The 24,866-nt window shown below is 39.8% G+C and overlaps 1 protein-coding gene across 4 annotated transcripts in view; it reads left to right on the top strand.

The window, feature by feature from the left end:
* The window catches only part of cfap58 (cilia and flagella associated protein 58), a 189,611-nt gene that overhangs the window by 91,691 nt on the left and 73,054 nt on the right, over window positions 1–24,866 (top strand). For 3 of the 4 annotated variants that reach the window (XM_069900096.1, XM_069900097.1, XM_069900098.1), the window contains exon 17: window positions 12,536–12,669. The exons of the other annotated variant lie outside the window; for it this stretch is intronic. In XM_069900096.1, coding sequence (XP_069756197.1) covers window positions 12,536–12,669 — 134 coding nt within the window. The remainder of the gene's footprint in view (window positions 1–12,535; window positions 12,670–24,866) is intronic. 4 annotated transcript variants of the gene reach the window in all.

The following is a 24,866-nucleotide window of genomic DNA, read 5'->3' as shown; positions in this document are numbered from 1 at the left end:
AAGCCTGGAGTATAGCTTTTTAATGCAATTTCATAATTAGCAGCTTGTTCTATGGTCGGGGCAGGATAAGATTGTGGAGCTTTTCCTTTAATTACACTTTGTAACACAAGAGACCATTGGTTTTGTGGCTAATTTAAATTCACAGTCACTTTCTCAAAGTGTTGAAAATATTTATCTATCTCAGCTTCCTCAAATGGAGGAACTAACCCAACTTCTCTACTGTCCATAAATCCGTCACCATGACCAAGACTTTGATCCTGGGTCTCTTCTTTTCTCCTGTCATTTTTTACTCTAATCTTTTCCAGCTCATGTAGCCTAATTTTCTCCTCTGCTTGTAGTTCTCATATTTTCAGTTCCATTTCTAATCTCTTCTGTTTCTCAGCTGCTTTAATCTCTAATCTCTTCTGTTCCTCATCTGCTTCTATCTCTAATCTCTTCTATCAACTGCTTCTATTTCTAATCTTTTATGTTCCACTTCTATGCCCAATTTCTTTTGTTTCTCATCTGCCTCCAATTCTAATCTCTTCTGTTTCTCAGCTGCTTCCAATTCTAATATCTTTAATTCTGACTGTATTTTTCAGAAGTTCTAGTCTTTGGGGAACTGCTCTAACACTTCTTTGTAAAACTTTCCTGCTTCCATGTAGTATTTTGCAATTTTCCTCCCAATTTCCACTTTTTTCATTCATGGTTCTTCTGAAGCAATTGCCAACTTATTGGCAATAGTCACCAACTTGTGCTTGTTAGCATTTATCAAATTCTTGAGAAGGTAATGCCAAATATCTCTCTATATCATGACTGCTGGTTTTATTACTGTTGATTCCATACATACACTCGCTTGAAATTACTTTTACAAAAGGCATTTCCAAGCCCAGACTGGAATTTCATCAATCTCCAAGCTCCATCTTAATCCAGACTCACTAATCAATTGACCTCTAAGCTCCAAAATTTGTTTGGATCCTGGACGAGCCCTCACTTTGTTGCATCTCAAACCAGCAACAACAGAAGATTCAATTCAAAAGGGTTAAATTTTAACTCTATTTTTATTAATGACTATTAACAATATAATGTCTAACACAATTAACCCCACTATAAGTATCTATAGCAAATATACAAATATCATATTTATAAACAGCATATATGTGAAAAACCCAGACCATTACATTTTGTGCCCCATATTCAAAAAGGAAAAATCCCAGGTCATTCAGTCAAGTAAGTCAGTCCAGAAAACACAGTCCACACAATTCAATCTCAAAGTTCAATGTCCGAGTTCAGTTCTTTAACTGATAACAAAGGACGTCGCATTGAACATTGGAGAGAGAAATGACTGATGTTGCTTTGCAGTAACCTCACGAATCCTCACTTATGAGCCATGTGCATTTCTCCAGCTGCCCTCTGCCACTTCAACTGCTGTCCCATCTGCCGTTCTGCCGCTCTCTGCTTCACTGCTGGATTCTCCCTTTGTTCTCAAAAATTCCAAGCAATTGGCGAGTTAGCACTCAGCTGCACTACAAGTTGAACAGAGTTCTTAGTGGAAATCTATCCTCTATAATAACAGTCTACAGTCCAAAAGGTCAGTCCATGATCCATAACAATACATTTGCTTTAACAAATGGGAGGAAATATGGTTTACTTGAAAAATTACATTGGATATCTGGCTGATGGTGAAGATATTGCTTTTATGCATGGCTCTTTCACTAGCTCAGTGATGAGATGATGATGAGTTCATTGTTATATACACAGTCTCTCAGGGTCAGAAAAAGGACATAGAACACCATCACACTGAGCACTGTTGCATGTGAGGGCTCCCGTTCATTCTACTGACCCATGATTGCACCGCCAGATCCAGCTCCAACAATGTCATCAAATTTGCAAGTGACACAACAGTAGTTGGTCTCATCAGCAACATCAATGTGTCGCACTACAAAGAAGAGGAGGAAAATCTCGTGATATGGTGCGAGAGTAACAACTTGAGTCTCAATGTAGACCAGATTAAGGAGATGATTGTGGACTTCAGGAGGACCAGGAATGACCACCCTCCACTACACATCAACAACTCTGTAGTGGAGAGCACCAAGTTTCTTGGATTTCACTTAACTAGTGACCTATTGTGAACATTCAACATCTCCTCACTTGTCAGGAAGGCACAACAGCAATTGTACTTCCTGAGAAGACTGAAGTGGGCAAGGCTCCCAGCCACCAGCATTTCAACCTGTAGGAGGTCTATTGAGAGTGCCCTGGCCAGCTGCATCATAGAGTGGTATGGTTGCTGCAGAGAAAGAGTTTAGGGGTCAATCCACAGGACCATAAGAGTGGCAGAGAGGAGCACTGGAATCTCCCTCCCTCCCATCAATGTCATCTACTGGGATCATGTCTGAAGAGGGCTTGCAAAATCATTGAGGAGCCCTTCCATCTTGCACACAGCATCTTTCAGCTGTTCCCATTGGGGAAGAGATACAGGAATGTCAGAGCCAGCTCCACCAGGCTGAGGAACAGGTTCTTCCCACAGGCAGTGAGACTGCTGAACGAGGGAACTTCTCACACTGACCATCTGAGACTCTCATATGTACAAAGCAACCTTTATTTATTTATATAGATGAAATTCTTGTCCTGCATATATATTGTTTGCCTCTGTGTGTGTCATGTCTGATTGTGTGTCTGCATGTTTTGCACTGAGGACTGGAGAACACTGTTTCTTTGGGTTGTACTTGTACAATCAGATAATAAACTTAAGTCCAATGTACAGATAGACCAACATTCATTCTTGCTGCAGCCACATAGGGAGGTAAAAGATATATCAATTACAATAGTATAAATAAATTACTAGAATATTCCAAGATGAGAAAAGAGATAATAAACATAATCACTCCTGTACTATCAGAGTACAGGAGTCTGAAGAGGAGTACCCAATGATACAAGGACAGCTTCTTCCCCTCAGCCATCAGATTTCTGAATGGACAATGATTTACATATTCTACCTCACTTTTTTATTATTTTTTTTTTTGCACTATTTATTTATTTATTTTGAAACATAATTTATAGCAATATTTTCATTGTGATGTTGCTGCAAAACCACACATTTCAAGACATGTTCGTAAAAAAAAATGTTGATTTGGTTTTGTAACTTCACTCTTGAAAGGTCTGATTCAAACTCTAGGCCATGCACTTTTATCCTAAATGCAACCAAAATGTAGATTTTGAGCACCCCACCATTTCCTTTTATTATCTTGTGCGTAAGGCGCTTATTTTGAACGATAGCCTACAGGTCACCCTTGGGCAAGGTTTGGTACCTGTTTAGCCTCCCAACCAGGGTCACATGAAGCCATGGATTGCAGATGGTGGATGATTTTTTACAAACTGATTCAACAAATTGAATTAATGGTTGTAAAACTAAAAATGCTGCTCAATGGCCAGGTTACCCGTCCAGTATGGATATGCAAGTGAAGAAGGCAACGGGAAACCACTTCATTATTTTTCCCTTGTATAATCATGATCTCAGCATCAACTACGATCTCAGCTCAAAGAAGGAGCCTTCACCAAAGAACAGGTGGAGGCAACAACTACAATTCAGAGAGTCCGAAATAGTGATGGATGGGGAGTCCGAGATAGTGATGGATGGAGAGACATGGTCACCCATGCCGAACAGCAAGGGACCTGAATGAATTAACCTTGAAAGCATTAATTGTAGCATCCATTATTTTTTCTAAGGTTTTGGAAAATGCAGTCAGATTTTTATTTTCCCTCCTTCCTATGATGTTCAACTGATTTATGACTTACTTTTCACTTCTCAATCATTTTGTCCTACTCACGTTTTTGTTTGCCCTCCACTTCTCAGCAGCAACAGTGAAATTCAGTTTTAACGTGGTCCATGGACCAACCTGTGAATGTGTGGAGGCTTGTGGAGTGGACTGAGATGGCTGGTGTGGAAGAATTGTACTTCTTCATTGCTCTAACTATCAGAAATCACTGCCAAAAATAAATAAATTTGTGGTATTTATTCAAATCTTGGAAATCAAGTTGGGAATAACTTCCTCTTGAATTTTACATCACATTTGAAAACTGAAGTAAATGTTGAGACTACAACACAGATAGTTGGCAATGGCTGTCTCTTGGAGGTTTTTTTTTTGAATATTTAAGATTTTAAAACCACCATATATTTCAATTAATAATGAATTATATATGTAAAAGAAAATACATGTGGTCTATAAACCTAATCCCTACCTCCCTCCCTCCCCTCCAACCCCTTTCCTCTTAAATTCTTATTAATGGAATGTACAGATAACCTGCTCCCAGGTTCTTATCCAAACTGGTCAAAAACTGGCCACCATTCTTGTTTGGTTTGCACTCCTATTCTAAATGGTTTTATTCACTTTACTAAAGGTAATAATTCAAGCTGGGATGGACCAACACCTGTTAGTATTAAAATTTTAGTCATACAGCACAGTAAAAGGTCCTTCTGGTACACGAGCCCATGCTACCCAATTGTTTTACAACCCCCTGCACCCTCCCGAACATTTTTAAGGGCGGGGGAATCCGGAGCACCTGGAGAAAACCCACACAGACACGGGGAGAATGTATAAACTCCTTTCCGACAGTACTGGATTCAAATCTGGGTCGCTGGCATTGTAACAGCGTTGTCTGCCCAGTAACCTGACCCTGTAACATTTTTTTTATTTCCACACCGAGATTAAAAAAAATGCTAACAAATAGTTTGAGTTGAGAATCATCAGAACTAAGGACAAACACGTAATGTATGTAGTATTACTTACTGGACACATATTTTCAGAGAATAGTGTGCTGGAGGAGTAAGTTGGTTGATGATGAATGAAAGAGAGTTTATTGTCATTGACACAAGTACAGATGCAATGAAAGTCCAAATTGCTCCATTTTCCCAGTTACATCTAGTGTTATGGTTTATGTAATAAAGGGAGTTTCAAGAGTCTGCGCTTTGCCTCCTATATCAAGATGCACGATTCAAGATTCGTATGAGAGCAAGAGAAGCAAGAGAGAGTCCCTTTAGTGTCACTGAGGCATCACCTCCAGAACTTCCACAGCCTCTGCAGCCATGCAGACTCCTGTTTGATCCAAGCAACCCGAACTCTAGATCCAAACCTCCGTCACGATCAGGAAGCCTCTGAGATAAACGCACACAAACTGTTGTTGGCATATCAGGGCACCAGAATAGAACACCAATGTCCACCAAATTCACTGGAAGGCCAAATGAAAAAATCTACCAGGACATCATACCCAGTACTGAATGTAATTAGTTACACTCAGCTGGGTGGCTTGGGCAGGCCACTTTGGTTGATGAGCCAAACACTGGACCCCACCCCCCCAAAAAAAATACTGTTCCAAGCTCTGTCATTGGAAAGAAATTATCTTGGGGGCAGAGAAAAAGATCCAAATAGGTGCTCAAAACCTGAGAACATTCTCACTGATTCCACAGGACCTCTGACCTTTGCATAAAGTGAAGAAGGAACACGCAGGATAGTACTGACATCCTCAAGGCTCTGCACCAGCAGCATACTGCAAGCAACAGACAGAGCAGACCACCTCATGAACTACCCACCACCTTCCCTGTTGGCGACCTGTTTCCCCTTTAATGGAAGAGTTTGTGATTCCCATATTGACTTCATCAGCCACTTCAGAGCCCATAAAATTGGTGAGAAGTAGGTCCTCCTCCTTCTGAATGACAACTATCATAGAACTTTATATTCAGCAACTAACACAGAGCTGTGAGACAAGATTATGTATGAGCATAATCTAAATTCTTCGATCAGTAAAAATAAATTATTATCTGTTGTTTGAGAGGTACGTTTTTCAGAGTTTATAATTCATACGATTAGTGTAACATAGTTACAGAGGCAGTAATCTGGCGCTGTCTTTAAGGAGTTTGTACGTTACTCTAGGACTCCTGGGTGCTCCTTCAAAATGAACGGGGGTTGTAGGTCAATTGGGTGTAACTGAATGGCACGGGCTCATGGACCAGAAGGGCCTGTTACCATGCTTTATGTCTAAATTTGAATTTAATTTAAAATTTAAGAGTGAAATGGTAACCTTTGTCACAGGAGATCTAATGTTTCTTCCCACTCACAGCATTATTTTTGGAATCCACTGATTAATTATCAATATAATAATAAACTCGGCAGACGGTGTTGTTCACCTTTCCTTCCATCTTGTCCCCCAAGCAACTCTAAGATACAGGCATTTATTTTGACTGTGAATTGCACCACTATTATTTGGAGGTCAAGAGCAAAGCTTCCTGTTAATTTAATTATTTATCCATTAATCATTCTGTGAGTGACTGAACAAAGCATAATTATTTTTAAATTTGTTTTGGAGGGTAGTTATTCAAGAATTTGGAAGTAGTTTTGCTTGACCTTCAATCTATGCAGACATCTTTCCAAACATCAGGAAACATGATGATTATGACAGATAAGCTTCAAAGGTTCACATGAGAAGCTCATTGCTTTCGAGCAGCAATGACAGGATTAATGTGTGATACTAATCTGATATCCTTGATATAGATATATATAAAAAAAGTGGAGTGTTTATTGAAAAAGAAATTCATTCTCCTGCTTCACAAAGTACACTTCAATCTCATAACCTGTACCAAAACTAAATTGAGTTTTTAATATTTTAAGGTAGTATTGAAGAACAAAAGTGCAAAGGTACTAAAATATTCTTGATATCCCTGGAATATATTTTAATATTGTCATTCTTAGCTTTGTTTGGTGCATAGCTCTTTGAACTGGCAGAGTTTCATTAATGGCTGCTGCCAAGTCCATCTTTCATCCTTAATCCTTAACCTAGCACTGTGATAAGTATGAAGCACATTAGATATATGTATTACCTGGATCCACACAGGCTGTAGAATGCTGGTGATGTGTGGTCAAAGGCCTTGCACCAGGCCACGGACTGCTGGAGATTGGTTCGAGACTGGATGAAGGGGTGCCAGGTATTGGAACTGGGCTGAGGGGACCGAAGGTTTCCCGATCATTCGGAGGCTTGGATCTCAGGTTGCCAATTATTTGGACTAAAGTCTTTGTGGCTGCAGAGACTGCGGGAGCACTGGAGATGAATCCACAGGCACACAGGGTCACTGGTGCTATGATAGCGTGCTGACTGCTCCACTAACCGTGCCGCATTGATTTTCCTGAACGTGCATAGCCTTCACTTCCAGCTTCCTGTGGCTGCAGTATGTACCATTTGGTTAATAGAGTCATTGAGAATTTGCAGCCATGGAGCCATACAGTTGGAAATGAGCCTTCGCCCCAACTTGTCCATGCTGACCAAGTTGCTTATCTGAACTAGTCTCCATTTTCCTGTGTTTGGCACATGTATCCCCAAGCTTCACCTATACAAGTACCTGTCCAAATGCATTTTTTAATGTCATTATTGTACCTGTCTCTACCACTTCCTCTGTGTGATAACCTTGCCTTTAGATCCCTTTTAAATCTTTCCTTCCTCGCCTTGAATCTATGTCTTTTTGTTTTATATTCTCCTACTCTGAAGAATAGTCTGTGACTACTCACCTTGTCTCTGCCCCTCATGATTTTGTACACTTCTTTAAAGTCACCCATCAACCTTCTGGGCTTCAGAAAAAAAAAGGCCAAGCTGATGAATCTCTCCTCATAACTCAGCCCTTCTAGTCCTGGTAACCTCCTCATGAATAGTTTTTGAACCCTTTTCAATTCTGCGACATTCTTCAGATAGCAAGGCAACCACAACAGCATGCAATATTCCAAATGTGGCCTTGTACAGCTGTAATATGTTGTTCCAATGCCTTCCTTAATGAAGACAAGTATCTTCACCACCCTGTCTATCTATGTCACCACTTTCAGAGAACTATGTACCTATACTCCAAGGTCTCTCTCTTCTACAACACCCTCCAGGGCCATTACCGTTTCCTCTCTATGTCCTGCCGTGGTGTGACTTTCTTACCTGAATTAATGGCTAAGCTACCTAAACAGTACCTTTAAATCTTTTCATCTCCACAAGTTTTGTTAGAGACTTCATCTGTATATCAATGTGTTAAATGTACCCAGAGTAATGTTTGAAGATCAGTTGCAAGTGCAATTATCTTTGCAGTCTTTTTCTATGCTGGAGTGAGATTATCTTTTTTCTCATGTACCACTCTTGAATCTATTTGGGTCTTTGTACTTTTGCACTTGATAGAATCATTTCTCTGGTGCTGTTTGGTGACATTTGCACTTTAAATATAATTTAAAAAAATGACAGGGAAAATATAAAAATATCTTAGAAGGCTACCTCAAATTGAAATGAGCACCGTTGATGAATAATATCAGGAAATCTTCTTGCGAATTTAAGATTGCTTTTAATTATCAGGATCAGAATTTATTGTCATGAACATGTCACAAAATGTTGTTTTCCCAGCAGCGTCATCAGGGCGAACATTCATATAAACCACATATTAATAGTGTAAGAAAAGGAAACAAACAAATTGAGATAGAGTTTGTGGTTCATTGTTCATTCATGAATCTGATGGCAGTGGGGAGGAAGCTGTCCTTGTGCCACTGAGTGCTCATCTTCAGGCTCCTGTACCTTTTTCCCGATGGGAGCAGAGTGAAGAGGGCATGGATTGGGTGGTGGGGGTCCTTAAGGCAGAGGCTGCTTTCATAGATGTCCTCGAAGGAGTGAAGAGTGATGTTGCAGGCTGAGTTTTTTTCCTCCTGCCCTGAGCATTGGCACCTCTATACCAGACAGTGATGCAATCAGACAGCACATGGTATACCTATTGAGGTTTATGAGAGTCTTCGTACTGAATCTCCTCAAATTCCTCACGAAGTATAGCTGCTGGCGAGCCTTCTTTGTGATTGCATCAACATAGAGGATCCAGGACAGATCCTCAGAGATTTTTACACCCAGGAATTTGACTTTCTTGACCCTCTCCACTGCTGAGCCCTTGATGAGAACTGGTTCGTGTTCTGACTTCCTTCTGAAGTCCACAATCATCCCCTTGGTTTTGCTAACATTGAATGCAAGGTTGTTGTGACACCACTCAACAAGCTGATCTATTTCCCTCCTGTACACTTCCTCATTACCGTCTGTGATTCTGCTGACAACCGTGGAGTCATTGGCAAATTTGCAGATAGCATTTGAATTGTCTCTAGCCAGACAGTCACGAGTGTAGCGTGAGTAGAGCAGTGGATTAAGCACTAAACACACCAATCTGCTGGAGGAACTCAGCCAGTCTTTTCAGCATATTTTGCCGACATTTTGGGCCTGAGCCCTTCTTCAAGGAAAAATCAGAAGTGGTGAAAGACCAGTTGAGTTCCTCCAGCATTTCACTGTGTTTACTACAATCACAGCGTCTGCAGCCTATCGTGTTTCACTCAATGGATTAAGCACACAAGCTTGATGTGTTGATTGTCAGCGAGGAGGAGATGTTGTTTCCAATTTGTATTGGCTGTGGTTTTCTGATGAGGAAGTCAAGGATCCAGTTGCAGAGGCCAAGGGGTTGGAGCTTGTTGACCACCACTGATGAAGGCTGAGCTGTAGTCGATGAAGAATTGCCAGTGCACTAAAGTTGCTGTTGTCCAGGTGATCCTGAGCGGAGCAGAGTGCCAGTGATATTACGTCTGCTGTGGAGCGATTGTGACAACAGGGAAAATGCAGTAGGTCCAGTCTTTTACTTAGGTACATGTTAATTCTGCCCATGACTGAACTCCCGACGTATTTTATCACAGATTAAGGATGGGCATGGACACAATTTACCTATTCAGATTTCTTTATGAGTTAATGTGAACCCCAAAATACTATGCTCAAAGCTGTACGATCATCTTGTATTCACCACACTACCAACAGGAAATATGGGTTGTGATTCCCACATAATTCTATGTGTATCGTGCTTTTGACATTTTAGTTGAGACAAATATACTCACAGTTTCCACTCATGAAATAAAATGAGTTTATTTTCCATTTAATCAGTGGTGAAATCAAACCATTGGAGGATAGCAACAAGGGAGTAAAACACCAAAGTCTGTTGATGCAGAGATTGAAATAAAAACACTGTACTGGAGAAACTCAGCAGGTCACACAGCGTGCTTGAGTATACCAATGAGATTATTTTTATTACATGTCAGCATTTAGCCAGAGGTATTCATTTAATGCTAATCAGAAGAATCTTGTTTCCTGTTTGTCTTGAGTTACAAAATGGTAAAGTTCACGGGAAGATGTTATACAGTTATGCATTAAAATTATATGCAATATTTGTATTTTTAAACGTCCTCAGCAGAGGCACGATGTTTCCTTTATTTCTGCGAGATCGCATCAATTGTTGATATTATTGAAATCCAAGAATTACAGAAAGAGGTGTTCATGTGCATATTGTTTAATTTGTTGCTGAGGGCTGGCACGTTTGGTGTAGTGGATAGCGCAACACCTTTACAGCGCCAGTGATTGGGACAAGGGTTTGAATCCCATGCTGTCTGTAAGAAGTTGGTACATTCTCCCCGTGTCTGCATGGGTTTTCGTTGGGGTCTCTGGTTTCCTCTCACTGTTTGAAATGTACCGGGTCCAGCACAGAGTTGTGGGCTGAAATGTGCCGTATGTCTAAATTTAAATGTCTTATATACTTTCACAAGACACTTGTATTCAATGTGTGAGTTTGAAATTATATGTAGCCAACAGTCGCCTGCTTGGAGCAGTTCTTCAATAATAAATCCTAAGAAATTTATGTTCATTATGCTCTCCATCCCTGAAACATCTCTCCCTCATTTGTTCATTAATTTTGGGAAGAAGTGCATTTTCACCAAGTTTTAAGTGTGAAAAGCCAATTTTCCTACCTGTAGATTCTGAATGACATTTCATTCACCGTTTAGCCCAGTATGCCTTTGATAGACCATACAAATTACAGCACAGAAACAGGCTCTTTGCCCCTTCTTGTCTGTGCTGAATTATTTTTCTGCCTAGTCCCACTGACCTGCACCTAGTCCAGAGCCTTCCACGCCACTCCCATTCATGTACCTGCCCAAATTCTTCTTAAATGTTAAAATTGAGTCAGCATTCACCACTTCAGCTGGCAGCTCGTTCCACATTCCCACCACTCTTTGTATGAAAAGGTTCTTCCTCACATTCTCCTTAAACCTTTCCCTTTCACCTTTTACCCATGTCCTCTGGTTTGTATCTCACCTACCCTCAGTGGAAAAAAAAGCCTACCTACATTTACTCTGTCTATACCCCTCATAACTTTAAATAGCTTCCCTCATTCTTCTACGCTCCAGGGAAAAAGTCTTTTCCATGATGTAACTCAGTTCCTGTGGAAGAGATCAAGAATCCTGTATGATTGATTTCACCTCATTATTTATTAGCTAAAAACTTGCGCTCTTCCATTTAGAACAGTGGTTTTCAAACATTTTCGTTCCACTCACATACCACCTTAAGTAATCCCTATGCCATAGGTGCTCTGTGATTAATGAGGAATTACTTAAGGTGGTATGTGAGTGGAACAAAAAAGTTTGAAAACCACCTCATTGGCTTGTTATGTGCACAGTTTCATATCTTCCAAGGAAATGGGCCAATGACAATTTTTCTCAAGCAAAATATTTCAGTAACAGTTGGGTCTAGAGTAGTGGCCTTCAACCTTTTTTTCTAATACCCCCCCTCCCACCCCCTCCCCACAGATACCACAGGGACAACACAAAATGGTGCCTCCTCATTAAGAACCTGAAAACACTCAGTGTCTTAAAACTTGTATTTGGGATACTTGATCTGCAAATTCACTAGTGTTGTGGAAATGCTGCTGAGAAGGCACTTTTTTTTCACATGATACCACAAGAACTGTATTTATTTGAGAGTGTTGGCTCATGAAAAACATTAGCCTACAGTGATAGCCATGGACGATGTCTGACCTGCTGAGTTCCTCCAGCAATTCTTTGTCCACTTAGGATGCCAGCATCTGCAGCTTTTGTGCTTCCCCAAGGCCTCCGTGTTGTTCTGTGAAGCTCTGTCATTAACTTTTTCCGAAATCTACTGACTTTGAGTTGGGGGAAGGGTTTGGACAGAGTTCCCCTGTGTATTGCACTCAGTAATAGAGTTCCACAGAACAACACTGTGGCCATATACTTGGGCTATTGCTTTTCTCTTATTAGTTTGAAGATTGGCTCTATTTTGAAGATTGAGCTGTCAATATTGAACCATTCTGCAGGTAGCTAGTTACTGAGTTATAGAGATATTTTAAGGAGAAAGTAAACTGTGCATCTTTAGTGATGGAAAAATATTAGCCTTCACCTGCACAATAAAAGCTTTATAGTCAACTTCAAAACCTCTCAGTCAGAATGATATTGAACGGGATTTATCTTGACAATTTATGGCTTGACCTCCAGCATTGATGCATTTTGAAACACGGCATAGTCTATGAGGTTTTAACCTTCACAATTAATTTTTAAGCTACTTGCTAAATCGCATTTGTTTAGCAGTTTGGAAATGCCCTATGTTGCAACAACTCATGAACAAGAGATAAATGATTTGGTAAAATAACCCAAATATCATGAATTTTTTTCCCTCATTTTGATAGGCTTTGACTTCAGAGCTGAACATGTTTGAATCCCAGAGCCAGGAGTATAAGCATGAGATTGATCGTTTATCCCAGGAACTGCAAAATGTGAAAAAGAAGTACTACAATCAAAAGCGCAAGGAACAACTGGCTAAGTATGAAATATTAATCAATGCAGTTATGAGCCTGTTAGCTTAAACAAAAGTAAATGACTATGGTGTTACTCTTAACCTATGTTCCCCCCACCCCATCCCAAGGTCAAGGATTTAAATGTATATCATTTTTCTTTTTCCTCACCCACCTCTCATCATTTGCTCTTTATGCGTAAAAATGCATAAGAATCTTATTTGTGGATGTTTAATATGTGGCTACATGAAAATTAACCTGCATCTCAGTTTTTTTGGATGCTTTACCTTTACTTTCCAACGGGAGATAGCGAAAATTGTCTCATCTCTTTAGTTTAACTGAAACGTTAAAGTCTGCAGATGCTGTGATTGTAATAAAAACACAAGAATGCTGCAGGAACTTCGCAGTTTTCGGAGCACATTTTATAGGTGAAGAAAGAGAATTTGAGGAGTTGGCTGATGTAAGAGCTGTGATAATGGCAATTTGTGTTCATAAATAGCAAAAGAATAATATTTCTCTTAGTTTTAAGATAATGTGCTCAAATTGTTCTCCTCTGTCACCTTGGAGGTAATGATGTCAACATCGTTTGCGACTGCAGTTATTTTTAGACTACTTGCACAATTCACTCTCAAAAAAAAGTTATATTAATTATTCAACAGATTGCTTGGTCTTCCCAATGGGAAATAATGCCATTGCATTGTTTTTGTTCTCTCGAATTTTAAGTTCAGCACTGAGGATAATTTTCCATGGTGATCATGGGAATAATGGCACCTAGGGGATAAATTAGTGGATGAATAATACAGAGATTTCGACTGAGTATCTGAATGCATGAATCCAAGTCCAAATGGCAGCTGGCATAGATTCAGTAGAGGTCTGAAACTTTAAAAATGGGCATTCATTAATCATGAATTGTAGGTCTCCACAATCAGTCATCTCCTTCTTTGGTTCAGACCATGTTTTATAATTATTATGAAGCCAGGAAACCAGGGAGCCCTGTCAAGGATACTCATAACCTGACATGCTAAACAGCAAAAATCAACATGGGATAGATTGAGCTGAATTAACCCACAATTATGGATCGAATCAAAGTTATTTAATAATGTCACATTCAGAAGCGAGGAATGATGGACAATTAAACAGACAATGATTTCAGATTTATTGTCACAGTACATATATGACAACCCTGAGATTATTTTTTCTGCGATTGAGGTAGAATTACCACATATTAGTACTGCAAAGAAAAACTGACAATAATATACACATGTAAACAAATAAGGAAATGTAAACAAATGGACTGTGCAATACAGAGAGGAAAAAAATAAATTGTAAAAGTTAGAGTCCTTAAACGAGTCCCTGATTGAGTTTATTGTTGAGGAGTCTGATGGTGGAGGGGGAGTAGCTGCTCCTAAACCTGGTGGTGCGAGCCTTGTGGATTCCTGATTCCTGCTGCTCTCCGATGGTAGCATTCCTTGTAGATGTTCTCAGTGGTGGGGAGGGTTTTGCCTGAGATGTCCTGGGCCATGTCCATTAACTTTTGCAGGGCTTTATGCTTAGGAGTATTAGTGTCACTATACCAGAGGGGAAGGATGTTGAAAAAGTAACCCTCAGCCTCAATGATGTCCATTATGATTTCCAAGGGGGAAAGACTGAAGCATTTGAAACCAAGTGATATTTAATCTCAGTATTCCACAACTGCAGAAGCATGTATCTAATTTGATTCTATGAACTATCCAAGTTGTTCTATTAAGGATTTGCACTCCAAGATTAGCCATGCTTCTAAATGAATGGTTTTGATACACCATTAGCTATATGATGGTATTGTAAAATTACCCATATTTCCATTGTACAAAAAAAGCCCAATCCAGAAAATTACCATTTACTTTATTCACCCCAGCCAGAAATCTATCTAATGGGCAGTAATGCCTGTCAAGGATTGTGAAGTTGATTAGTAGTGAATTTCAAACTGAGTGACAGGCTGGGTGTAACCTTAGTGCAATATTTTTTCATACCATAATTTCTTACACAAAAATTGAAATGTTATATTTGTTAATAATTTGTGATTCTAAAGTAAAATATTAACCTGGAAGTCTACATAATTGTGTTCTGCTTGATGGTTGAAGAGAACCTGTTGGCAAAATCATCTTTTGTTTATACATTTCATTGAACATGATGTAATCTTATAGCACTCAATATTTTCCTATGTAATTAACTTTGATCTAGAGCTTGTGTGTGAAATTGGAAATTTATTGTGTGAACAAACAACTTCTGTTATGTTTGATACAGTGTGCTAAAATTAGTTAGGCTGAAATGAATGGTCATTGAAAACCCATAGGAGTATCATGTGCATTGGCAGTGATGTGGATTGCATGACACCTTGTGATGCTTATTTATTAACATGTTTTCAACAAACAGCTACCATTTACTGTGATATTGATTGGCTTATTGCCAAAGCAATATATTCATTTTAGCAACTTTTTTGCATCACATACAATGAACATACACTCTTTTAAAACGACCCTGCATCCCAGAAAATGGGAAGTGCATTGAGGTCAGGTGAAGAGAAACTCACTCTGACAGAGGAGTCAGCTAAGAATGGATTGAATGCTACCTTAATATTAGACTGTCAGTGAAGGGGAGTCACGTGATGGAGTAGTGGCTGGTCGGGTGGAACCAGCCCACTTCGGAGAAGAGAAAAAAAAAGTGTGAAAAAACAGAGCTCAATAAACATAAAATACAGGAAGAGAAAGATAAAGTTACAGAGAAGAGACAGAAGATAGCACCTAAAATAAAAAAAGTAAGAATAACAGTGAAAAGGGAAGAAGGAAAATCACTGGAGAAGAAAGAAGAAGGCCTTACTTGCACGTCGAAGCAGAGAGGCACCGTGGAGAGGAGCGGCCAATCTCCGGTGTTGGTGAGTCCCCAGAGGAGCGGTGTCCTCCTGACCAGCGGACTTTAAAAATGGCTCTCAGAGCCAAGAAGAGGTGGGCAGTGCACAAGTAAAAGAAAAGGTTAAAGCCGGCAGGAGTGGGACTCAGCTGAGGAGTGGCCAGCTGCGGAGCAGCCAGCTGAGAAACGCCCAGTATCGGGGCATTTGGCTGGGGGAAGTAAACAAGAAGAAGAGTTGTGAGAAAGAGAATGAAGGGCTGGAAGAGGGTGAGTGGCAACCGGCAGGGGGACAACCTGTGATAGGAGGCCCAACAGTGGGTCGACCTGCAACGGGAGGCCCAACAATGGGTCAACCTGCAGTGGGAGGCCCAACAATGGGTCAACCTGAAGTGGGAGGCCCAACAATGGGTCAACTTGCAGCAGGAAGCCCCACAACAGGAGACACAGCAGCTGGAGGCTCAGCAAGGATACAGAAGCAATTCACCAGAGAAGGATGATGATATACAGATAAGAGAAGAAGATGACCCAGACATAGATATAGACACAGAAGAAGAGGAGGAAGAAGACCAAGAATTTCAAAGGAAAGAAGAAGGTAAAATAGAAGGACAAAATTTTTCAAAGAATAAACGAGATCATTAAAAGAATGGCTATCTTTAGAATTTAGTTCAATCAAAAGAAAAATGAAAAGAGCTGAAGACAGAATGCAAAGCTTCGAGCTGGTCATGACTGAAATAGGGAAAAGAGTAGAAAATGTGAAGGAACGAAAAGCTGCTGTAGAAATGGAGATAAATGATTTAAGAGGGAAGTTGGAAGAGAGCAAAAAAAATTAAAGAGACACAAGATTTATTGTTACAAAAAATTGACGTATTGGAAAACTACAGTTGGTGAAACAACATAAAAATAGTGGGCCTGAAAGAAGGCAAAGAAGGGTCAGATATGAAGGAATTTATAAAAGGATGGATCCTGAAGGTGCTGAGAATGACAGATTCACATGAAGAAATAGAAATCAAAAGGGCACATAGAGCGCTAGTACCGAAACCGCCACCACATCAAAAACCGAGATTCATATTGGTAAAATTTCTAAGATGTACGACAAGAGAAAACATACTGGAGCAGGCAAGAAAGATGGTTAGAGAAGACAATAAGCCGTTGGAATAGAAGGGACAAAAAAATATTTTTTTTACCCGGAATAAGCTTCGAACTTTTAAAGAAGAGAAAGCAATTCAACACAGCGAAAACAATCTTATGGAAGAAAGGGTATAACTTTATATTAAGACATCCAGCAGTACTCAAAGTATTCATTCCTGGGAAACGGAATAGACTGTTTTCGGATCCAAAGAAAGCCCAAGAATTTGCTGAACATTTGCAATACAGGAGAAGGGAGGAGGAGGAGTGACAAGAAGGATGACCGGCAAAAATATAAAGATAATGTATATATAAAGATTTAAAGATTGATAAGACAAGGGGAAGAAGGGAAAAAAAGAGAGAGAGCTTTGTAATAAGTATAGGAAAATAGTGTTCTCGGGGGGGGGGGGCTGGGGGGGGTGAGAGAATAATGGTTGCTGGGAAATTGGTTGACGCTTGCGAGTAAGTTTGCAAACCGAATGGAAAAGGGAGTTGTGGTTGCCATCAAGGGATAAGGGGAAATCCAAGGAGGGGAGGTTCATTTGGGGTTAAAGGGTTATTGCTTGTGGGGATTGTTGGGGTATTTCATGTCTTAAATGAGTTGTCATATAGTGAGATTAAAAAAGAAAACTTAAAAAACAGTAATGGAAAAAAGGATGGAGGTGGTGAAGAGGCAGAAAAGAAGTGAAAATAAAGATATAAGATGGCCACGTTGGACTATATGACTATAAACATTAATGGACTATATAACCAAGTTTAAGTGTATCCCATTGGGAAAAAAAAATCATATAATTTAAAAGACAAAGTTACAATGATTGAAAAAACCTGGGAACCACTTATGGAACAGAACAGAACGAGCAGGTCTCGGACCACCACCACCTAAAATGATAAGAAGATAAACACGAGCAGATTTAATGTGTATAAGTAGATGATACGTCTTTTTTGTTTGTATTCCTTTTGTGTAAAGATATTGTTTTATTGTATTTTATGTCTAATATTTACTGTTTTTGGAGGGAGGGGTGGGAAGGGAAAGAGAGGGATGGGTTAAAAAAGAGAAAATGTCACTGAATATTTAAAGAGATGCATCTGTAAATATATTGGTTGATATGGTTAATGGTGCGATAAATAAAGAATTACAAAAAAAATATATTAGACTGTCAGCTTTGATGGAACATCTATTAAACAGCAGAGATACCCTTTTCCTGCAGTGGGTCAACTATCTCTCTCAGTGGCACCGAGAAGGGAGTTGGAAGAAATAGCATGTATCTGTAGACTTCAAAGGATTGCTGCTATAAGTTAGAAGTTTAGTGACACTGTGTGGATTCAAGAATAATGAATGTATCTTCAAGTGCCACATGTTAGCCACTGCACCGCAAGCCCCAGATTTTGCTCATTGCACCACTCCTGACCATTTATCTACCAATCATCCTGTGCATTCAGAGCCACACTACATCCTTATTCTTCTAGCATGGTCTTAAGACTCACTCTACACCTTCAGGGTTTGAATACACTGGGGTGATTCAACTATGATGGGTCTATCACCCAAATTCACTGTGTGCCACAGATGTTTTCCCTTTCTCTTGTACAAAGTAATGCATAATCATAGCCAACAATCATCTGGGGACAGGCTCATAGTATCATTTTATCCCTTAAAGGGGATTCCATATGGTGATTTGAACAGCCATTACTATATCTATATACAGCTGAAAAGGTAGTGTCTAGAAAGATGGCAAGGATTCAATAAATTTTACCTTGAGTGAATTGCATTAGCAATCATTTCCTGCTTCACAATAAAGTGTTGGAAGTTGTAGAATAATAATTATTGTCATCTTCACAGATCACAATTCTGCATGGGTTTTGAATTGGCGAATTGCTAATTCAGCACATCTTTTAGGGTGTAAATGATGCTCATGCTTTTGTCCTATTCTTAAACAATTGGTGATATTTCTTAGGTGACCAGCTTTGGTCGTTAACATGTCAAAAAAATATGCATCCAATTTCTGGGCAATTATGTCCTCGTATCCAGTCTTCTTCCTCAAACTCTATTTCACTCTCACCTCACCCGCTCTTGATTTACAAGCTTTATATTGTCAAACATACCCTCTTTACTTACTCTAATCTTTCTCTTTTTATATAAGCCAAAATTCAAAAGTTCAGATTTATTGTCAGAGTACATACATGACATCACTTGCATCCCTGAGATTCTTTTGAGCAATAAATGCAACTGGTTATAAGACCATGAGATTTCGGAGCATAAGTAGGCCATTTGGCCAATCAAGTCCACTCTACCATTACATCATGAGCTGATTCTCCCACTCAGCCCCACTCCCCTGCCTTCTCCCCTTTAATACCCTGACTATTCAGATACCTATCAATCCACATTCATCCAATGACCTGGTCTCCACAGCTACCTGTGGAAGCAAATTCCAGAGTTTCACCACTCTATGGCAAAAGAAATTCCTCAGCATCTCTGTTTAAATGTGTGCCCTTCAATCCTAAAGTTGTGCCTTTCTCTCCTTGACTCCCCTACCATGGGAAACAACTATGCTGCATCTACTCTGTCCAGGCCTTTTAACATTTGAAATGCCTCTGTGAAAGTCACTCCTCATTTTTCTGAACTCCAAGGAGTACAGTCCATGAGCCCTCAAATGTTCCTCATGTGCTAATCCCTTCATTCCAGGAATCATTCTTATGAATATTCTCTGAACCCTCTTCAAAGAGAGCATATCCTTCCTTCAATAAGGTGCCCAAAACTGTACTCTGTATTATGTGTGGCCTCATCAGTGCCTTAAAAAGCCTTATCATCACATCTCTACTCTTATAACCTATTCCTTTAGATATTAATGCCAACATAGCATTCGCCCTCTTAACCACTGACTCAGCCTGGCAGTTAACCTTGAGGCAATCCTGCATGAGAGCCCTCAAGTAAGTCCAAATGCACCTCCAAATTTTTAATTTTCCCCCCACCCAAATAACAGTCTGCCCTTTTATTTCAAAATTGTATTTCATTTCCCACATCTATGTGGTATAAAAGAGCAGGAAAGAGGTGAGTTTAGAGCACTTCAGCTACTTAATGCTTTCAGTCCCAAACACAGCTTACACTACATGTGATTTTAGTGGTTAAGACAGAGGTCTACACATGGTGAGATACTGGCAGAAAACTAGCGCAATCTCCAGGAGCATGGCCAAGTCCAGAGCATTTGGCGTAGAGCTCATACTGAGCTTGAAGCACATTCTTTACAGCAAGGCAAGATACCAATGAATACGACCATAATATAGCTTCTGATGGAGACCTCTCAGCTTCCATTGCAACACAGATAGAAGTTATCCAATCTCTTGGAAATTCAGATTGCTACCATTATAGTGCAACTCTACTGATAACCCGGCTACAAATACCATTTTCCAAATACCGTGCCCTCCGTAATGTTTGGAACAAAGACACTTCTTTTCCCCTTATTTGCCCTTGAGCTCCACAGATTCAACTTGCAATCAAACAATTCATATGTGATAAAAGTGCACATTCCAGATTTTATTCAAGGTTATTTGTATACATTTTGGTTTGACCATGTAGAAATTTGAGCACTTTTTATATATTGTCCCCATTTCTAAAGCTATTCCAAGATCTTCAAGCTATTTCTAGGATAAAGAGGTCACTTCTCATACGGACAATGCTTTCCTATTATAGCCAATATCTACAGTGTAGGAAAGAATAAATATTTGCTGTACTTGGGGCAAGAAGAGTATTCAATTCATCTGAACCCAGCTAATAGAGGTTGAAATAAAAACTGCCATTTCCTGAGTTCTCTTTTGCCTTTCAGGAGATTGTTGAGCTCTGAAAGTCTTCCACTCATTCTCTCAATCATAGCATAATGCTATGAAAATGCCTTCTAATGCACTTAACATAAAAATCAAGTCAAAGCCATTTAGCATCTGGCATAGCATTCCTTGTGGAATTTAGTAACTTTAAAATATTGTAAAATACATGACTTCCATCACCAATGTTGGGCACATAAAAACATCTATGCATATTAAAAAGCATATGATTTAGGAACAGAAGTAGCCTCCTTATTTTTAAGCAGCGACCCCCTAGATACTCCTGCAGAAGTAAACATTCTTTCTACAACCATCCTATCACAAAGCTCTTAGGAATAACTATGTTTCAATCACTTTTCCTCTCACTTTGCTAAACTCCAGCAGATTCAAGCCTGTCCATTCTTTCCTCCTTTGACAAGATGCCCAGTTCCATTAAAATATAAATAGTTGTGAACCTTACAGCCAACATCATGAAGTAATCGCTTAAAATAATAGAGAAAAGAAATAAAGTGCACTTACTACATTACAGCTGATATGAATGATATTTAAAGAATCTGCCATTTTTACATAGAATCTGAAAATTCAGGAGGTCAGCTATCACCTGAGGAGAGTGAGGTTTAGGACATTTTAGGTAGATGAGGCATTTTTAACTAAATAAAAACTGATGAGAAAGGAAACATTACATGAAATATTAGTGGACAAGTTTGATCTATTACTGTTTTTTTAAAATAACATTTTAGTTGAAATTTAAAAATATTACAGGGCAAACAAATTTTTTTTTGTGTATTTTGTGTACATGACAATAAATGGAATCTTGAATGGCGTGAGCATTATGTCACACAATCAAACGAGATTGATTGGATGCTACATTAAGTATAATTGTAGGAATGGACAGTAAATGGAGTAAGTTAGTGTGGGCGTTGCAGGTTGCAAATTCAGCTAATGGGCCAGATCCAGTACAATCTGCATGAGCCTCCAAGGGATGTGACATAAGTAAGTGGTTAGCCTGTGCACCGCTGTAATAAGGATGACATTGTTTTGTCAATACCCAACTTCAGCAATGACTCTAGCATCAAGTGAGTTAACAGAATTAATTATTTATGACAGCGGGTTCCCCAAGGACAAGATGACTAACCCATGCAGCAATCTTCAACAGCCAATAATACATTGATATAAAAGGAGTACTGTTTTATTAAATACTGAAGTAAAATGACTGTGCCATTGTATGCCTAAGTGAAGCAAAGAAAGTCATGTCCTTCTAGCAATAAATATCATTAAATTCAAAGCTATCCAAGATCTCAAAGCTATATCTTGAATAAAGAGGTCACTTCTCATATGGACAATGCTTTCCTATTATAGCCTACATTATCTTTGCACAATATCTATAGTGTAGCAGAGAATAAATATTTGATGTACTTGTGGCAACAAGAGCATTCAATTCACCTGAATGCATGCTGTCTGCAACGGTTAATGGGCATGGATGTGGCAGTGGATTTGCACAAGGAGCAGCAATTTAAAATTAGAGAGTGAGTGACCAACCCGTCAAGGGTTAATGATGAGCACATTCTGCACCTAATTTTGAATATAGCAACCATGAACTTTATAAGTCAAGACATCTCCTTTGAGTCACCATAATCAGCCCAATCTTCCTTAGAACCATAGAACCACAGTACATTATAGCACAGAAACAGGCCCTTTGGCCCTTCTAGTTTGTGCCAAACTGTTATTCTGCCTAGTCCCATTGATCTGCACCCACAGCATATCCCTCCATACACCTCTCGTCCATGTACCTGTCCAATTTTTTCTTAAATGTTAAAATTGAGCCCACATTCATCACTTCAGCTGGCAGCTCATTCCACACTCCCACCACTCTGTGGAATTTCAATGAAACAGTAAATGGGGGAATTATTCAATGGGTCAGGCTGCATCTGTGGACAGAGAAACAGAATTAATATAAAAATTAAAACCCTATGTCAGAACTATGAAAGAGAAAATGAGTGAATTTCAAGATGCAGAGGTGGGGAGAAGGATAGATGGGACAAAGCCAACATCAAGGAGGTCAGGATTCCCATGGAAAAGAGCTGTTGATTATGCTAAATGAATGGGAACAGTGAGAAAGAGAGAAAGAGAGAGAGAGCAACCAACAAGACATGAAAAAGCAGATTAAGCAGTCTCAGTGGAGAGGGTAAAAACCTGAATTAGTCTTACAGATCGATAACCTGCAGGATAACTGGCCAACTCGGATACCAGCAAAAAAAAACAAGTTACCTGAAATTATTGAATTCAGTATTAAGATGATAAAATGATGGTGTGTCCAGATAGAAGACGAGTTGCTCTTCCATGTTGGCCTTATTAGAATGGCCCAGGAGGCTACAGATAGAAGAGGCAGAGCATTTAAGTGGTCAGGCAATAAGAAGCTCAGCCCAGCACAATGGGACTGAAAACAATCCTTGTTTCACTTCTCCATTGTAGAGGAGAACAGTTTGTAAGTACTGAATGCAGAGCCTTGGATTGGATGAAGTGGAAGAGAATTGCTGCTTCACTTAAGAAGATTGTTTGGGGTGCTGGATAGTGGTTAAGCTAGAATATAAGGATATGCGCTACATCTTTTGCAATGCTACAAGAAGAGGAATGTTTGGTGGAAATGGATAACGGTCTAGGAAGTTATAAAGGAAACATTCACAGGGAATATTTGCTCCAGCTGTTGCAAACTTGAAAGGTGGGAAATATCAAAAAACATTTATGTTAAGCTTCTGCATTAATTTATTTACAAACAAAATAGTGAATAGAATCAAACATATGGATCAAGAATAGTAAAAAGGAACACTTGTACGAGAGGAATAATCCATAAAGGATTAAAATATTATTTACAAACAGCAACCTCTTTTTATAATATGTTGATATGCTGGTGTATGAAAGTAGCTCGAGCCATCTCTTTCCTTGGTTCCACTATCTCGATGTGTCACCTTTGGGAGATGCCATTTGCAGATCCATGACCCACTCTCTGGTAGCTATTCAAAGTTTCTTTTTGACATAAGGTCATTCATTTCTGAAACAACCAGGCAAAAAAAATCTTTGCAGCCTTCGAACCTTGACAGAGAATGGACCAATCACCAACAATGGTATTTAACAAGCCTATTTCCACACTTGCGCAATGACTTATAAATATTCATTTGCCAAGTATGGCGGCACAGAACATAGTGGTTAGCACAATGCAGTTTTAGAGCCAGCGACCCAGGTGTGCATCCGGTGCTGTTTGTAAGGAGTCTGTATGTTCTCCTCCTGTCTGCATGGGTTTCCTCCAGATGCTCTGGTTTCCTCCCACCCTACAAAATGTATGGGAGTTGGAGGTTAATTGGCTATAATCGGGTGGCACAGGCTCATAAGGTTTTGTTATCGTGCAGAATCTTAAAAAAAAAAGTATGTAAATATGCAGTCGTGATATTAAAGGAAATATGTTTAGGATGTAGCAACTGTGTCATAGTGTGAAATGAAGAACGAGAAAGTGATCAGACGTAGTCGAATCGAAGTTCAGTAAAAGTCATTTTCTCAAATAGTCATATTCAGCTTTTGAAAACCACACACATTCCAAATGACGTCATTGCATTGTGAGCTGGTTCGATTAAGCCTCCAGTGACCCACTATATGCCATGCCCCACCCTACAACCGGCGATAGGAGGCTGAGCCTCTGGTGCCATTCCTGTCCACCGCTCTTGGGTAGTTGTCTGCGCCTTCGCATCGGGGGTCTTGGCAAGAGCAGATCAAGGTCAAGATGAGAGGGTGTTAGTCGGTCAATCTGGATGCCTCCCAATGTCCAGTACACAAGTTGCACAATCGTTTTGTAGCACTTTGAAGGGGCCCTCATGTGGCCTCTGAAAGGATGGCCCGTGTGCATTTCTACACACAAACACAAACTCACAGTCTCGGAGTTCCTTTGGGATGAAGGATGTCGTTGTTGCATGACTTGACATGGGAACTGGGGCCAATTTTCCAAGCCGCTCCCGCAGTCTGCCTAAGACTTGAGTCAGTGGCACCTCCTGTCTGTGTGCTTTGGGTACAAACTCCCCAGGTACAATGAGCAAGGCACCCTCCTTGGGTGCCGTTCTTATTCCCAGGAGGATCCAGGGCAGCTCATCCACCCAATCAAGTTCCTGGAGGTGGGCCATCAGTGCAGCCTTAATGTGACTATGGAACCTCTCTACCAGGCCATTAGACTGTGGGTTGTAGTCTGTCATGTGGTGAAGCTGCATTCCCAGCAGTCATGACAAAATGTCCCAGAATGTGGAGGTAAACCGTGGGTCTCTGTCAGGTGATGTGTGTGGTTAGGCCAAACCAAGATACCCAGGCAGAAATAAAAGCTCTGGCGCATTAATTGGTCGATGAGTCTGTCATAGGAACTGCC

The sequence above is a fragment of the Narcine bancroftii genome, chromosome 10 (assembly GCF_036971445.1).
Source record: "Narcine bancroftii isolate sNarBan1 chromosome 10, sNarBan1.hap1, whole genome shotgun sequence".
NCBI classification, from domain to species: Eukaryota; Metazoa; Chordata; class Chondrichthyes; order Torpediniformes; family Narcinidae; genus Narcine; species Narcine bancroftii.
Note: the sequence above shows the minus strand (reverse complement) of the source record. Positions and strands in the feature narration are given on the sequence as shown.